Source organism: Apodemus sylvaticus, chromosome 14, assembly GCF_947179515.1.
Source record: "Apodemus sylvaticus chromosome 14, mApoSyl1.1, whole genome shotgun sequence".
NCBI lineage: Eukaryota > Metazoa > Chordata > Mammalia > Rodentia > Muridae > Apodemus > Apodemus sylvaticus.
The window spans coordinates 79,537,301-79,555,931 of NC_067485.1; the positions used below are offsets into that span (position 1 = coordinate 79,537,301).

General features: G+C 43.7%; 1 protein-coding gene across 3 annotated transcripts in view; it reads left to right on the forward strand.

The window, feature by feature from the left end:
• Camk1d (calcium/calmodulin dependent protein kinase ID) overlaps nucleotides 1-18,631 on the forward strand; it is a 398,518-nt gene that overhangs the window by 322,845 nt on the left and 57,042 nt on the right. For all 3 annotated transcript variants that reach the window (XM_052156575.1, XM_052156574.1, XM_052156573.1), the window contains exon 4: nucleotides 16,661-16,799. In XM_052156575.1, coding sequence (XP_052012535.1) covers nucleotides 16,661-16,799 — 139 coding nt within the window. The remainder of the gene's footprint in view (nucleotides 1-16,660; nucleotides 16,800-18,631) is intronic.

Sequence of the window (18,631 nt, forward strand, 5' to 3'; positions counted from 1 at the left end):
TAGGAGATGGATCCATGAGGCTAGAGCACTGAAGCCAGGTTTGTCCAGAACAGGAGATGCTGAGAGACTCGGCAGGGAACAAGGAGGCAGGTCAACATGGTTCTGCAACAAATGCCAGGAGACCAGAAGCTGGAAGGTAGGACCTCTTCTGAGACACTGATTTCTTTTTACATAAGTTAGCGTGCTCCACAGCCCTGGGCACTGACTTGGTCCAGTGTAACAGAATCAATAATTTATGACTCTCTAGTGGAGACGCCTGCATTCATTTAATGGGCCACTGGGACTTGGTAATGGTGAAATACCAGGGATTTCTAATAAAATTTGATTTTTTTTCAGAGCAAGGCAATTTCAGTCAGTCAGTGGCTCCTAGACTTGTCAGAGGCAGCAGCTCTTCCAGATCCTCCTTTGGATGTGACAGGGTATAGGCTGCCTGTGTTTTTGAATGCTCTTGTATCAATGACTTTAAGTACTGGGCTCACTGAAATCTCATTATCCTCCAGCCTGCGGGCTGTCTGGTGGAGGGTTCAATTGTATCAAGTGTAGGAAATGAATGCACTCTAAATTCAAGTGTGGGTACAGACTGCTGGCATCCCTTGGCCTTTTGAATTCCCAGAGTTCTTGAATGGGTTTGCATTCCTTTTTTTCATGCGTAGCAGAAAACACATGTTCTTAACTATGACAGACAGCCGTTTGACAGTACATCTCAGTTCAAAGAGCCCTTTCGAACCTGCATGTAAATAACTGTGTGTGGGTTCACATGCGTGCATATGCCTGTGGAGGCCAGGGTTGAAGCTTACCTTTGGTTTCTCAGGAGCCATCTATATTATGTTTTGAGACAGAGTCTTTCTTGAGACCCAGAACTCACTGCTAGATGAGGCCAGCTGACCAGCAAAACCCATGGGCTCTGCCTGTCTCCACCTCTCCTGGTTCTGGGATTCCAAGCATGCATGACTTTTTGCATGAATGCTAGTGATTTCAGTCATGTCCTTGTGTGCTTCTGTGGGAAGCGCTTTACCAAGGAAGCCATTACCTTAGTCTAGGTAACTAGCTCTTGCTGTTCTTATAATAGAGCTTGGCAGTCCCTTCAAATGCTGAGACAGGAGGCTGACTTCTAGGCTCAGGGGTAGGGAAGGCCTTCCTCTCAGCCCATTTTACTCTCTTCCTTCATACGACACATTTAGTTTTGACAATAATCTGTGAAACACCAATTTTTTTTTCCTCCAGAGTCTGTGACATTTCTACTCAAGGAATTTTGTGGTTTTCTTATTTCTGATTATGAAGAGTGTTTAGCATTTTCAAGCTGAGGATGGGTATCTAATAAGCTTCTGCCTTAGGTCAGTTTCCATAGAAACAGCTTCTAAATCAGAGATTTGGGTACAGGTGAGGTTCAGAGCCACCAGACCCAGCAAGTAGGGAAGGAAGCAGGACCGGAAGGAGGTGGGAGGGGGCAGGGAGGCTGTCAAGCTGTCCCAGCGAAGCCTCCACCTTCTCTGGAGTCTCTAGAGCTAAGGTGACACTCAACAGGTTTCTCCAGCATAGAGCAAGGAAGGGGGAGGAGTGTGCACGGCCCTCATGCTGTAGGCGTGGCTTGTCTCCAGGACGGGAAGTGTGACCTTCGGCAAGGGAGCTTTCATGCTATAAGAAAGACCTGCAAAAGGGCACAGCTAAGAGGAGTCAGCCACCAACACTCCCAATACCGAGGGTGTCGCTTTGGGATGAACAATGCAGTGCTCACAGGCGTCCCTACCCTGACCTCCTCCCTTCACGATTAACTCACAACCCAACTTTTGCTACCAGTGCCCATTTCTTCCCTCTTCCAAATCCAGCTTTAGTGTTTTGTTTGTTTTTCTGTGTGTGTGTTTGTGTGTGTTCCTATATGTATATGTGTGTATGAATGTATGGAGTCGAGAGGACAACCTTGGGTCTTCTCTACATCCCCTCTTCCTTTTGTTTAAGACAGAGTTTCCCATTGGTCTGGAATCTTACCGAATGGCTAAGCTAGCTGACCAGGGACGGGGGTTCCTCCCTCCACCCCCACCTCACCATTGCTAAGATTCCAAGCAAACATTATACCTGTCTTTTCATGGCGGTTCTGGGATTTGAACTGAGGCCCTTATACTTGCGAGCAAGTGGTTACTGACTGAGCCATTTCCCCAGCACAACATGATCAAGGTATCAAATTTATATACCATAAAATTCACTCCTTTCGAGGATGGAATGAGGTGAACTTTAGTAAATTTAGTATTGCCAAAACCATAATGCTAATTCCGTTTTAGAACATTTCCATCACATAAGTAGCACACACTTTGAAAGAAATACGTTTTGAAGCAAGACCCCGTAGTGTGATTTCATTGTAAAGGACTTTAGTCCTTGATGGAAAGGATCTGTTGACAGGCATAATATGATTGGGTAAGGTTCTTTTTAACAGTTATTTAGAATCTCAGAAGACCCTAGAAGATAGAACTAATGGAAAGCCCAGGAAAGCAGCTGTATCTCCCTTTGTCAGGTGGCCGTTCCCAGAGGTTATCTAAGAATGCTGTGTCTGACAAAGGGCTCTGTGCTATACAAACCTGCTACTTTATTTCCCAATAAAAGAAGCCCTGTTAGGGGTAGGGTGTGCTCAATGAGTATATGTGACAGGTAGTGAGAGAAAGAATGGCCCCGATAAGAGAGGACACGCGTCTACGTGTCAGCAGAGAGGCAAGAAAGAAGAGACACAGAGAAGATGGGGTGCGAAATAGACAGGAAATGTCTTCATGTATTAAATACCACCACTGCCACCTAGGCTATTTCTAAGGTGTGTATAGAATGACTCCTTCAGTGGCATATTTGCTGTTCTGTGAATGAGAAAGTAGGCTTGGAAAAAGAGAAGGGGGCACTTTTCTGAAGGTTTTATGGTACACTCATAAAAGTCACACCATAAAACTCACTTTTGCTTTGTTTATTCTAAATTTATTTTTATCTTATTTTTTTTCTTTTTTTTTAATTTATTGATATATTTATTTACATTTCAAATGATTTCCCCTTTTCTGGACCCCCACTCCCCGAAAGTCCCATCAGCCCCCATCCCTCCCCCTGTTTTCCCACCCAACCCTTCCCACTTCCCTGTTCTGGTTTTGCCCTATACTGCTTCACTGAGTCTTTCCAGAACAAGGGGCCACTCCTCCCTTCTTCTTGTACCTCATTTGATGTGTGGATTATGTTTTGGGTATTCCAGTTTCCTAGGTTAATATCCACTTATTAGTGAGTGCATACCATGATTCATCTTTTGAGTCTGGGTTACCTCACTGAGTATGATGTTCTCTAGCTTTATCCATTTGCCTAAGAATTTCATGAATTCATTGTTTCTAATGGCTGAATAGTATTCCATTGTGTATATATACCTCAACAGAAGAGTGGATGCAAAAAATGTGGTATATTTTTATCTTATTTAATGTGCACTGGTGTTTTGCCGGCATGTACGTGTGTGTGAGGGTGTCAGATCCCGTGGAACTGGACTTACAGACAGCTGTGAACTCCATGTAGGTGCTGGGAGTTGAACCTGGGTCCCCTGGAAGAACAGTTAGTGCTCTTAACCACTGAGCCATCTTGCCAGCTCCCAAATTCATTCTTTAAAATGTAAATGTGATATTTTTCAGGATGTTCACAAAGCTTTTCAGCTGTTATTACTAATTTCAGGACATTTATACTCTCGCCAAACACACACACAGACACACACACACACACACACACATACACATGCTTGCACGATCACGGGCACTCACACACACACACACATACATACACACACACACACTTTCGGTTCTGTATGCACCTTTACACACTCTCTCTTGCCCAGACCAAACACTAATCTGCTCTCTCACCTGAGGCCTTATCTGTTTTGCTCATGTCATATGAAGGGAATTCTACAGTGTGTGGGTTTTATGTTCTCGGGCATGCGTGTGAATAGTCACACATGTCAGTACTTTGTTCTTTTTTATGAGTGAATAGTCTTTGTATGTGCCATATGTTCTTTCTATCATGAGCCACTGATAGATTTTGGGGTTTATTCCTACGTTTTTAGCTATGAAAAACAACAGTGCACCATACACATGGATACAGCGGTTTTTACGTGACGGCGTCCTCAGTTCTCCCACGTGTATATCTAGGAATAAAAGTGCTGGCTTATCTTCTGCGTCCTAGCTGTGTGAGGAACTACAAGCTCAGACTAGCTGAGAGGATTGTAATGAATGAGAGAAGCTTCATATTCCAGTCAGATATTTGTCATGGTGATTAAGTCCCTGAGGGAGGGAATCGGTTAAGAAGAGGAATAGTTTATTTAGGGCCACAGTTTAGGTGACCATTATTAACAGGTCTTTGGAACACTAGAGAAGATATTGATATTCGTCATCTTTGCAACATTAAGGCTGGTGTGTGATGTAAGCACGCTGTGATCTTATTGGTGATTTAACATGCGGAGGGTCCTCATTCACTCATCCATGGTCTATCTTTTCCCTTCTGTAATGACTGTGTGTGTGGGGGGGGGGGGCATGTGGGTGCCAGGAAGCAGAAACTACCAGGGAGCCTTGCTCTTATCCACGGTGGGTTGTGGAGCATATAGGCTTTGAGTTTTACAAGTTGCCTGCCCCACAGCCCCGAGCAGCGCCTCTGTCCTTCTGCAAGACTGCGACAATTCAAGCTGAGGAGAAAGAACCTGGTTGTCCTAATTCCAAAAGAGCGTGTGTGTGTGTGTGTGTGTGTGTGTGTGTGTGTGTGTGTGTACAGTGCATAACTATACAGTTACAAGGAAAGGCAAAGACATTTTGTGTGTGTGTGTGTGTGTGTGTGTACAATGAATATCTGTACAGTCACAAGGAAAGGCAAAGACATTTTGTGTGTGTGTGTGTGTTTGTGTACAGTGCATATCTGTACAGTTACAAGGAAAGGCAAAGACATTGTGTGTGTGTCTGTGTGTGTCTGTGTCTATGTGTGTGTATAGTGCGTATCTGTACAGTTATAAGGAAGGGTAAAGACATTGTGTGTGTGTGTGTATACAATGAATATCTGTACAGTCACAAGGAAAGGCAAAGACATTGTGTGTGTTTGTGTGTTTGTGTGTGTGTACAGTACATATCTGTACATTTACAAGGAAAGGCAAAGACATTGTGTGTGTTTGTGTGTGTGTACAGTACATATCTGTACAGTTACAAGGAAAGACAAAGACTGTGTGTGTGTCTCTCTGTGTGTGTGTATGTTACAGTGCATATTTGTACAGTTTAAAGGAAAGGCAAAGACTGTGTGTGTGTATTTGTACAATGAATATCTGTACAGTCACAAGGAAAGGCAGACATTGTGTGTGTTTGTGTGTGTGTGTATGTGTATAGTGCATACCTGTACAGTTACAAGGAAAGGCAAAGACATTGTGTGTCTGTCTCTGTGTGTGTGTGTGTTTGTACAATGAATGCGAGCGGGCAATGCATATCTCTACAGTTACAAGGAAAGGCCTTCAAGGAGTTAATCTGCTCACAAAAAGAGAAGAAAGGGAACAAAACCACTTGACAGTAAACCGACATGCCTTAACTGCTCTCATTGTATGACATTTGTCTGCCGCGTTTGCCCCACCCTGTCTATGAGGATGGATTGGGTCATGACCTTGCCAGCCAGCCACTTAAACCCGGGGAGGATGGTGGGTAGTCACCTCCCACACACTGCGCCAGATCACTAATCTGCCCACTAGCGCATCATCTAAATGTATTTTTGACAGTGTTTTAAGGAACGGCCTTAAAGTATGCTAAAGGCTTCTGTCATTGGATTCTTTCAGCCCTGACCTCCTGTTGTGCAGGGGACACTAAGCTGTGCTGGGCTCCCTTTGCAAAGCCAGATAGAAGAGTCATTTAGTGGAGGTGGACTTGGGATTCTAGAACATTCTTTCAGGATGTGGACAGCTTGCTCTCAACAAAGGAGACAAAGGATAGAAAGTGTAATACTCACACTAACTCAGACTAGCTGAGAGAATTTTAATGAATGAGTGATTGGATGAATAGGCAGCTAAGGTAGAAATTTCAAGTAGAATGGCTTGACATTCGTCAAGACATAGACAGCGGTCAGTGTGCTAATGGACATAGTCTACAGAATGACTCTGTTTCGAGTTCCCTGGTATATGTGTTGAGGCTTACATGGCCATGCCCAGCTAGACCCAACTCTTACTTAACTACAGCATTTTGTATAACTTGTGTATATGAGAGAGACAGACAGACAGATAGATAGACACACACATACATACACACACACAGAGATAGACACACACACACAGACATACACACACATACAGAGACAGACAGACAGACAGACACACATACACACTCAGGGGGGAGAGAGATAGACAGACACACACACACACACACACACACACACACACACAGAGAGAGAGAGAGGAGAGAGAGCTCAAGCGTGTGATGTTAACATCGGGGAACTCCCTTTATCAACCTTAATCTTATGTTTAAGATGCAGTTCTTACTGAAAGTGGAAGTCACTGACTGAAATCCTGGCCACTGAATTTATTGGCCCCTGGGTAGCAACTACTAAGTTTGCTTTCTCTTTTTGCCACAATCCAAGCTGGTGGAAGGTATGAGGCAGCAGCAGGTGAGGCAAACATGGCCCCACCTTTATGGAATTCCCTGAATGGGCTAGGGTGGGGCCAGGAGAGGAAGGCAGACTTTGCATACATAGATGGGCACATGCTGGTAAGTGACAGGCAGGAGCCATGCAAAACTACAGGGTGCTAAGAGAGAATGAAGCAGAGGACCCACTGCTGCCTGTCCATTGGGAAAGACTCTTCTGAGGCTGCCAAATGGAAGCTGCGATCTTAAGTAACAAGTGAAGTCAAACAACTAAAAGTATGCAGATGACTGAGGTGGCTCAGCAGGGAATGGACCTGACACCAAGCCCAGCGACTTGCATTCAGTCCTGGGACCCCCACGTGGTGGAAGGAGAGGACCAGCTCCCACAAATTGTCCTCTGATTCCCACATGCAGGTAGTGGCATGAATATGCATGCACACACAATAAACAAACAAATAAATAAATCAACAATCTGCAGAGGTCCAAAGAATCTGCCCCAGCAGTTGGCTGAGCAGTAGACAGGCAACCTTTGGGTTGTCTTTGCTTTTTTCAAAGCTATGTTAAATCTTTCTTCGCTTATGTAAATGCCTATCTCCTCTCTCATATGCACTGGAATATGTTCTGTAGAGATCCACATTAGCTAAAAAGCACCAGAACAAATACAAACACAGTTCAGTCTAATTAAGAAAATGAGTGCTGAAGTGCATCCTTTAGATATAACAAAACTGAGGTTATCGCTTTTCTTCAGATTCTGAATCTCTAAGCATCTGTGAGTTGCGTAATTGTTCTCTCAGCTTTGGAACACCTTTACCCAAGATAGGCCATGATGTGCTCCCAGCCAGTTGACGGCCTCCATCCACATGGGAGCTGTTGCTCTTACAGACTCTGTAGCCAGGTCCTGTCCCAAGACTCCTTCCAGAGACAATTCTTGTTCAGTTTTTAGTTACTAAAGGGATGTAAATTTTCTATCGTTCTACAGAAAGTATGAAAAAAATGATAATCATGTGTCTGTGATAGACAGTCTTTACTGTCAACCTGACGTGATTGAGAGCCACTGAAGAGATGATATGGCTCACCTGTGGGTATATCTGTGAGGATGATTCCAGACATAAACAAGGGGGAACGATCCTCCCAGGGCAAGGTGGTCCCATTAGACTGGGGGTTGGAGCTAAATGAAATAAATAGAGAGAAGGGAAATACTGATTAGATTTAAACATTCCCATTTCTGCTTCCTTGTCTACTGAGGTGTGAGCAAATTACTCCATAGCCACCCTAGCTGTCACCATACCTTCCTCTCCGTTATGGCCTGGTCCTTTCAAACTGAAAGCCAAAACAAATCTTTCCTCCCTTAAATAACTTTGTGCCAGGCATTTGGTCACACCTATGAGAAATGTAGTTAATACTTCTGCCAAATAAAATCTTCCTAATTGGAACTAATTGCAGAAAGGTTGATGTGTAATTGTCAAGGAGCTAATTATGAAAATTTTCCAGTCTCATATTTAATCCATTCAACACCATCTGTTGTCACAAAGCTCATGCTGAATAAGTTTATCCAGGTCAGTTGTCATCTGGGGCTAATAAGAACTTCATTAAGCTACAGCATCCTCGGCAATATGCCACGCTGAGTTGATAGCCTTCCCACCCTCACTTTCGAGTCCTCATACATGTAGAAAAAGACCTGTCACTGCAGAACCAGTGAACTCAATTATAAGATCACATAGAAAGGCAGAAATATGCACAAATGTCCATCCTATGGTTGGATATGTTAAGATCACAGGCCATCTGTGGGAGCAAGAAAAGTGGGGACCCCCTCTGTCATAAAGAACAAGCAGCCCCTGTGTTATCCTGCCTTGGTGGTAATTCTTGTTCTTTAAAACTCTCTCCACAAGGATGCCTTGACAGAAATTCACCATGACAAGGGGGGAAAAACCTTTTCCCATTGTCTAACTTATTTTTAAAGCATGTAGAATCACTCCTTTTATAGAAGAGAAAACGAGTCTCAGATATTTCAGTCCCGTGTGCCCCTCTTTGCATTTTCGGGACTCATCTAGTGCCAAGGTGTAGGAAGCATTATATATGCCAGTGATTTTTGGGCATGCTGCCCTGAGCCCTGCCTTTGTTTTGTTCTCTCCCTTCCTCAGACTTGTCTTTAAGTAGTATTGGTCAGGGTTGACCAGATGTCCTTTTTGACGTCCATGAAATCACTTTTCTTCTTTGTTTCCTACCTGCCTGTCTAGTCCCCAGTCAGCTCTTTCTTGGCCAGCCCAGCACTTGCCTTATGTCCCGCTTTTCTCTAACCTAGCTACCCTATCTTAGTAGAAGATAACACCTGTCCCTTGGCTTGACCCTCTGAAGTTTAGACTATAACAATAGCTATACTCCTCATTTCTCTATCCAGTACGCATTTCAATTGTTTATATCCTATCCAGGGCTCTAAATCTCTGCTACCCAGCATGTGACTCATGACACCAACTAAAGTTAGATAAAATTAGAAAATCATTTCTTTGGTTAACTAGCCACATGTTGCTAGTGGCTACAATATCGAAAAATAGAGAAAACAAGTATTTCCAAAATTAGAAAATTCTGTTTCCCAACACCCTAGATAATTTTACTCTTCCAAAGCTATAGTTTTATCAGGGTCCTTGGATTAGCTATGGATTCCCAAGGAAAAAGGAGACAACCAGTGATTGGTTGGTTGGTTGGTTGGTTGGTTAGCTTAGGTTCATGAGGCTAAGGAGGCATGCCCCACCATCTGACATCTGCAGAGAGACAGGGAAGTCAGTGACATAATTCTGTCTAAATGCAAAGGCATGTAAGCCAGAGAAGCCACTGGTGTATAGAGACATGTTGAAAGGTGGAGGAAACCAACATTTTAGCTCTAGCCATCAGACAGGAGGCAAAAGAAGCAAATTTTTCTTTCAGTCATGTCTTCTTCTATTCAAACTCTCAGCAGATTTTATGCTACTCACCCATGTTGGGGAAGGCTGCCTACTTCACTAACTTTACAAATTTAAATAGCAATTTCTTTCAGAGATGCCCTCAAAAACATCCTTAGAAGCTGTGGTCAACCAGACACCTCAACACCCAATAACTCAGTCAAAGTAACAAAGAAAATCGATCTTTGCAACTCCCATTTCAAAGAGTGGTGTTACCACTTACCCAGTGCTCAAGACAAAAACAAGAGATGTTCTGAAATCTTTTAGCTTCATCTGTGAACCCACTCTATCTCCAGAACATGGCCCACCTCTATCCAATGGCTTTGGATGCTCATGTTCCTCAGGTAGATAGCAACCACTCTTTAGTCCTCCTTGGTCTGCCTGTTTCTGATCTCGCTTGTACAACCCATCTCCAGCAGCAACCAGCGTGAATGTGGCAGGGGGATGTATGAGATCAAAATACACTCTGAAATTCCCAAAGAGCTAATAAAAATATGTTTACTCTTTTGAGAATACTGTTTAGATCTGAACCCTCTTTCTAATTGGGTTGTTTGTTTTCTTTTATGCCGAGTTGTTTGAGTTCTTGATATATTTTAGATATTAGCCCTCTATTGGATATGTAGTTGGTAAAACATCTTTTCCTAGTTTATAGCCTGATGCTTTGTCCAAATGTCAGTATACTTCATCTTACACAAGCCTTTCAGTTTCATGAGGTCCCATTTAATAATTGTTGTTCTTTCCTGTGTGTGCCCCATCTCCTGTTCTTCTCCTCTCCTCTTGGGTACTGGAGATCAAACCTACAACATTACATAGGCCAAGTACCTTTCCACTGCTGATTCCATTGTCCTTCCTCTTTTTATAAGGTTACTAGTAACTAGGAAGAACTAGTTTTCCTTAGTTAACATTTTCAAAGGCCCTGTCTCCAACTGGAGCCACTGAGGAATACTGGAGAGTTAAGATTCCAATATATACATTGTAGGGTGGAGACACAGTTCAGCCCCATGGCATGAGATAGAAAGGCAAACTAGCCAGAGTCAAAATATAATGGTACACAGCGGGTTAAACTTTTCTGGCCCATTAGATAGAAAGGCATTTGTTTGTGTTTTGGAAATCTCTGAACAGATTGAAGTTTGGCAGAGATTGTGAAATAGAATTCTAAGAATAAATTGTTTTTGAAATTATTAAAGTAGGACTTGACAAAGGAGAAAGGACTGGTGGGGTGCAGTAAAGCCTCAGTCTTATTGTTAAGGTGGAAGGAGAGCCCAGTAGCAGCGTGTGGTGTGTGGGAACTAGAGTTCAGTGCAGGAATGGGAACAATGGCTAGGATGGTAGAGGGAGGGGCTACCCTGACTGACAGCAGGAAGTTGCCCGCAAGACTGAGTTGAGACCTGATTGATGCAAAGGTGGAGAAGGGAAACATGACCTTGTTCAGGCCAGCGTTAAAAATTGCCCTCATCTGCCCTCTGGGTTTCAGGGATTCTCCATTGAAAAATGCTTTGCTGGTAGAGTCTCTTAGTCATGATTTGTATTGTTCAGGAAGACCTACCCCCAGTTTAGCACTAAATATAAAGAAAACACTCTATTCTCAGAAAAGACTCTAGCCCTGGATGAGATGGAAGGGGCACATGAAAACTCCATTGCTCTGGTGCTGTGCTATAGGTCTTCCTCCTGTGCCATCCCTGCCTCATTATAGGACAGTCTTAGGCAACGCCTTGTGACAACCTATTGTACCTGCAGTGTGACTCTCTTTAGTCTTCGCCTTGTTAGTCTATCACATCTAAGTACTGGTCTATGGTAGAGCCATCACTATGAGCACTTCTTTTGGTGCACGTGTGGGTGGCAGTGTTAGAAGCTGTGTTAGTTGCCTTTCTCAATATGGTTACCAAATACCTGACAACAAACGATGTAAACAAAGAGATGATTTTGGCTTATAGTTTAGGGCAGCAGTTCTCAACCTTCTAAATGCGGAGACCCCCTTAGTATAGTTCCTTATGCTGTGGTGCCCTCCCAACTATAAAATTATTTCATTTCTACTTCAGAACTGTCATTTGCCACTATTATGAATTGCAATATAAATAGCTAATGGAGTGGCTATAAGTGCAGGTTGAGAGCTGCTGCTTTAAGGGGCTACAGCCCATCATAGTAGACAGAGTGTGGCAGTAGGAACATGATGTAGTGACCACACTGGATCCACAGTCTGGGAAGGAAGACAGCACAAGAGGTATAATATCAGAGTCGCCATTCCTCACCTCTCAATGAATCACTTCCTCTAGTGAGGCTCCAAGCAGCAGCACAAGCTAGGGACAAGCTAGATGTCCAAGCTGACCTAACGGCTAGCATTTCACATTCACGCTGTAACAGCTTTACATATAACTTTACATAATGATGAGCATCACATTTTAAGGTAACTGAACACGGTCTTTTAAAATCAGGTAGTGGCGGCCAAGGAAGCAGCTCAGCAGGCAGTGTACTTCCTGTGCGAGCCTCCGGATCCGTGTTGGACTCCCGGCTCCCAGAATTGGCTGAGTTGAGATGGGCGGAGCTCAGTCTCACTGGCCAGCTGGTCTAAACGAATCAGCCAGCAAGGTTCAGGGAGAGAGCCTGTCTCAAAAAGAAAGGTGGGAAGTGATGGAGGGAGATACTCAGCACTGACCTTTGACCCCCACACAGACACACATTGGCTTCCACATATCAATACAAGTGCATATGCGTATGTGCACACACAATGGGGGGAGGGGGGAGAATCAGGTGGATAACTCAATTACATGGAAACAATAGGGTTTGCACGGCACTCTAATTCATGGTATCCTGACAAAGTTACACTGAACAGTAGTCTATAATAGGGCAATCCAAACTTAAAGTTTTCTCAGTACAGTAACTTTTGAAATGATATCATGTCTCTTGATAATTATTTTCCATTCACGGGGATTTACATGGCTTACAATTTTTACAAATAAGTCAAAATTGTACTGAGATTCTGACATCAAAGTCTTTCACATTTGCATATTTAAAACTGACACACGCTATGATAGCTTATACTATAATAGGCAAAGAGACTGAGACTGAGCAGTTGAAGACTGCTCTAGAGGACACCAGGACTGGAATCCAGAGAGGGAAGAAATCTGGACCATCTCTTCTGTCTTGTTTCCTTGGTATCTGATAGTCAGTTTGTCTTTCTATGTCAATAGATATTCCCCCTCCCCCTCCATGGCTACCCATTTAAGTTGGCCTTCTGAAGCTCACTGAAAATTAATACTCATTATGACATTAAGATTCTGACCATGTGGGATCTTTAGGAAATGATTAGCAAGAGGTTGGGGATAAAGCTTAATAGAAAAGTATTGAAGAAAGCATGAAGACCTAGGTTTGATCCCCAATACTCACATAGGAAAAGCTTTCAAGTGAGAAAGTATCTTAGTTTGGGTTTTAGTGCTGTGAACAGATACCATGACCAAGACAACTCTTATAAAGGACAACATTTAATTGAAGCTGGCTTACAGTTTCAGAGGTTCAGCCCATTACCATCACAGTGGGAAGCATGGCAGCACCCAGGCAGACATGGTGCTGGAGGAAAGTTCTACATCTTGATCCAAAGGTAGCTAGGAGGAGACTGTCTTCTGTAAGCAGTCAGGAGGAGGGTCCCTTCTGTACTGGTCAGAGCTTGAGCACTGATAGCCATCAAAGCCAAACTACATAGTGACATACTTCCTACAACAAAGCCACGCCTATTCCAGCAAGGCCACCCTTCCTAATAGTGTCAAGCATATTCAAGCCACCATAGAAAGTATGTGCCTATAATGGTAATGTTGAAAAGGTGACTACAACATTCTCCCTGAGGTTTGCTGGCAAATCTAGATGACCAACATTGACCTCTGCCTCCACATGCACGTGCATACGTGTGCACACACATATTAGCATGTATACACACATGCATATGTAAACAGTTACTGAGGACTCTACTTTCATCTATGAATAAGTCTGTATAATGAATGAATTAATGGCTAGTGGATTCTTTCAAGTGAGTTTACTATAAAAAACTCTTGGCTGGGTCTCCTGTGTCTTCATTTTAGACTCCATGCAGTAGGCTACGTAACTTCAGACACTGCCAGCAAGAAGCCCATTGACAGAAACAGACTCTTGGCCTTGGACCAGAAGCATAGCTAAGATAAAATTCATCTTTATAACTCACCTTACTTATATTTTGCTAATAGCAATAGAAGACAACGACAACTACCATTAATTCACTGTACCGCGTAATCCATTATTAGGGTTCTCCTCATTTCCCAAATCTCCTGATACCTCACCTCACCCTAATTTCATTCTGATATTTTAACATGCAACTTTAAACCTTTATGGCAGAAGCTTCCTGTAGGTGAGTATTACCACGAAGGCAGCCTCTCCAAACAGCCCACACAGGTCATCCAGCTTATATGTCTTCTCATGAGTAAGCTCTTTTCTCTGTTGATTCTGGGACACTGTAACTTCTCATATGTGCTTCAGAGGTAGTTTCAAGAATAAGCAGGTGTCTTTCTTAATGTAGGGAAATACATTTTCTCAGAGCCATGGGGGTGGGGGTGGGGATGGGGTAGAGGACTGGAGGCATAGGTTGATTCTCCCGGGAACTCTCTTCTTGGCTTGTGGTGCCCTCTGTGGCAGATGGGATAGAGATCTCCTTATGAGGATCTAATTCTATCATGGAGGCCCCACTTTATGACCTTACCTCAACCTAAGGATGTCCCAAAGGTCTGCCCCAAATGCTATCACTTTAAGACTTACAGCTTCCAAGCAGGAATTGAGAGATGTATTCGTTTCTTAACAGTCGTCTTTAAAATGCATGCCTCGGGAGATTTTTTTTTTGAAAGTATAAAGTGATTTGCAAATTTAAGATTTCTTTTTAAATTAATATTGTTACTTTCTGTCAAGTTTCTAAACATTCCCCCAGAGCCCTGGTTTCTAAGGAAACCAAAGTCTTCCTGAGCGATGTTCAGAAGTAGAACTCTGATGCAATATGAAGTTTAAGAAGTAGAATCTTAAAAGTGCGGATAGTGAGGCCCGTGGCAGCGCGTACTATCCTTTGATGCTCTTGCTTTCCAGGCACACTGCTGCCCCACGGCAATTCACACATTTTTATCTTACAGAATCCATCAAGACCTTAAATATCCCACGGTATAAAAAAGACCTTCCAAGAGTAGGAAGCTGGGCACGTGAGGTTCAGGGGAGTCAGAAGGGTGTGCAAGTCTTGGTTGTGGGATGATCTGTCAGGAGGTGGGCGGGGTCAGGCAATGGGAGGGGCCATGTCGTGGGAGGAGTCAGGCGGTGGGAGGAGTAAGGATTATTGCCTGTTCTGCAGCATCTGCAGAGGAGAAGAGGTGCTAAGAGGTTGGCCAGGGATGGGAGAGCATCATTGGAAGGTGGATGGACGCTAAGGGATAAGGACAGTCTTACCTCTCTGCAGCTGATGCTACTCATCTATGGCCAAGTGCATAGATCCACTGATGAGTAGTGTACAACCAGGAGAAGAGAACCTAGTGGTGAAAATATCCACAGGGCATCCACGCTCACCTTGCCCCACAGCTGCAGTCTTCCTATGGTAGTACACCCCCTGGCTCTGCAGTGTCAGATACTGAAACACACTGGGTTTCTAGAAACCCAGCAGAGAATGTAGAAACTTTGTACACTTGCTGGCTTGACTCGCTGCAGGATAGATTGTTTCCACAGCATGGTCTTCTGAGACACTGTCATCTCTGCTGTTTCCATTTCCTTTCACTCTTTGGGTTGCTTTTTATTTCTCCCGAGTGTCTCTCCTCTCTAGAATGTCAGTTTTCTCCGCAAGGGAAACATTATCCAATTGCATTATTGCTTGGGACAACCACAGGTAATGGAATAAAACCGAAAAACATGGGTCTTTTATAGCTGCAGTTGTCTTTATTTTCATTATTAGCTTTTAACAGAGACAGTTTCCGTCGATCCTTTATTGCACATTAATTGGCATGACTTGCAGAAAGTGAATCATACCTTTGTGTCCGTGTGTGCACTGCTAACATCTATCTCTTACTGTATTAAAACTATAAAAAAAGAAAAGAGTGGTTTTAAAAGCTGCTTTATGGCTTTAATATTTCTAATATATGTTTTATGTGGTTTTGAAATTTTGGGAAGTTTTAATAGTGTACCCCTTGAGTTTATCTCCACAAGGCTTTAATTATTTAGGTAGAGCAATGTTCTTTAGTGATATGTATGCTCTCAAGCTTTGAGAGGAGTTGGTTGAGTTGTTTCTGCTCTGGGCTGTATGGTGCAGTGCCCTCCTTTTCATTGTTTTACTTTGAGTCGGGGTTTCACCATGTAGCCCAGGCTAGTCCCAAACTTACCCCAAACTTCCAGTCTCTGCATCTCAAATCTTGGGTTTTAGAGGTGTATATATCACCACTCCTGGCACAGTGTCCTTCACCCGCCTTCTTTCTTTCCTATACATTTCCAGTGGCTTTGAGAGTCTGATAACCTTCAAGGGTGTACACCTATTCCTTGTTGAAAGGATTGACTAGATTCACTCACCCTTTAAATAGATAGAAAGGCCAAGGTCCAAACATCTAAAAGGCACTCCTGTACTTAGTGTTTTAGGGTCTAAAATTGATCAAGAACCCAACCCCATCCTTGCTAAGAGACCAGTACTTGGCTCCCAATGCTGTCTTGTCATGTAAGACACACACCCCTTTCACATACACACAAAGATATCACATTCCAACATCATATGCTTATACTGGTTGATGCTTAGCCAGGGAGGCCATTTTGACCTTATGCTGTCATGATGCAATAGAAAATAGAGGCCAACTTCAGGAAAGATTTCTTAAGAACTGCTACGCCACAAAGCTTGGGGTTTTGTTTGTTGTTTGCTTGTTTGTCTTCTTTTATTCCAGACATTTTTACTATTGTGACATGGGGCCTCTTCTAGGGATTTCTTCTAGAGAAGAGGTTGAGCAAGTTCTAAATTCAGAATTAGGTTCATGTTTTAAAATTGCTTTTAAAAATAAAGTGTTTTCTTTTACCCTACTGAGAACTCTTGGAAATGATTTTACCTGCATCCTTCAGCGGCCCTTCACATTTCTAACATCTTACTTATTTGTTTCACAGTGTGTCTGGTGGAGAACTCTTTGATCGGATAGTGGAAAAGGGGTTTTACACAGAGAAAGATGCCAGCACCCTCATCCGCCAGGTCCTGGACGCTGTGTACTATCTCCACAGAATGGGCATCGTCCACCGGGACCTCAAGGTGAGGCCATTGCTCAGCAACACCACCCAGCCATTTCACAGCCCACAGTGCACCTGCTGGAGAAGGCTGGCTGTGGTGAAAGAATGCGGTTTTGAGAAGAGGCAGGTGGAAAGGGCAGTTGTGCAGTTTGAGGGCATCAGGGCCTTGAGGCCCAGAAGTAGCGTAAAAGAGCCTGAGGATCAATATCATTGGCCATAGCTTGCAAGCTTCTGTAACCATCAGGCAGCCCATGGGTACACAGAGAGGAGGTCCTGTATTAATTCAAGAGCTTTCAAAGAACATTCTGTAGCTGGAAGAAAAACCATGGAGACCTTCACTCCCTTGGCTGATTGGTTTTGTTTTTGTCAATTTGACCTAAGTTAGAGTCATTGGGAAAGAGGGAACATCGATTAAGAGAAGGCCTCCAAAAGATTGTCCTGTAGGCAAGACTATGGGGCATCTGTGATCAATGATTAGTGATTGAGAGTCAAATCCACTGTAGGCGGTGCCGCCTCTGGATTGTATTTAAAATCAAAAAAAGGAAAGCAGAGTGAACCTTGGAGATCAAGCTAGTAAGAGGCAGTCCTCCACAGCTTCTGAGTCAAGCCCCTCCTCCAGGTTTCTGCTCGGAGTTCCTTCCCTGACTTCCCTCAGGGATAGTCTGTGACTTGGAGGTTGTGAGATGATATAAACCCTTTCCTACCTAGGACACCCCCAGTGGTGCTCTTCAGAGCCAGGTCCCACCTCCAGCCTCTTTTAAATACACCAGCCAATGAAAGAGGGGACAGGGTAGAATAGAGAAAGCAGGTTTGCTGTACACTAGGTTAAAGGAGATTACAGGTACAGCTGGTGTCCTGAAGGCTCCTTTCTCCCCCTCTCCTCCCTCCCACTTCCCTCTCCTCTTCTCTCCTCTACCCTCCTCTTCTCTCCTCTACCCTCCTCTTCCCTCCTCTTCTCTCCTCTTCCCTCCTCTCTTCCCCTTCTCTCACCCACTCTCCATTTTCTTCCCTTCCTTCCAGTTGGTTTTGCCCAGTTGCTTTTTTAAGGTAGAATTTCACTTTATAGCCTGAGCAGGCTCCACAACGCCCAATCTCTGGCCTCGGAATCCTGTGTGAGGAGACCATAAGTAATCATATTTTTTTTGTGGGGTGAGGCGATCCTTCATCTTTTAGCACTGAAGAGTTTGGATCTTATGTCCACCTTATAGTGTCCTATTCCCCCCCTCAGGTCTCAATAGTGATCACATAAAAAGACTGGAAAGACAAGGAGGACATCACTGTTGAGCCCAGGCTACAATGTGACTCCATGCTCTAATCTTACAGTTCTAGCCTCCACAGCCCACTGCATGAATGAGGCAGACATCCACTCCCTAGCGTATATGCGCCCACTCAAAATGTAAACACAAGGACTGCATCTCAACCATACTGCCCTTAGCATTGGGAAGATGGAGTTAATTGGGCCTTCCAGAAGTATATCCATTGCAGAGAGATGGGGCATGGTGATCTTGACAACTGGGCGTATCCTTGTGGCAGAACATAGTGGTTGTGTTAGGATTTTTGTATCATCCCTTTCAGAGGCTCCAAGGAGTTTCCTCCATATGGTATTAAATTTTCATCAACTCCTAAGAACATGAAAGCCACCCAGTCTAAGCTACAGCAGCAGACAGCCTGACAGTCTTCTGAGAACAGAAGCACGGTCTGCAATGCTATCCCAGCCCATGAGCAAACATGTCTACTTCTCCTTCCAGACAGATGCTCGTATGTCTCATGGGCCTGGGAAACTGCTAGAGACAACTGAGTATTCTGTTCTGTTCAAAGGCAGGAGTGAGACAGGAAGTCTACCACTCCCGCATC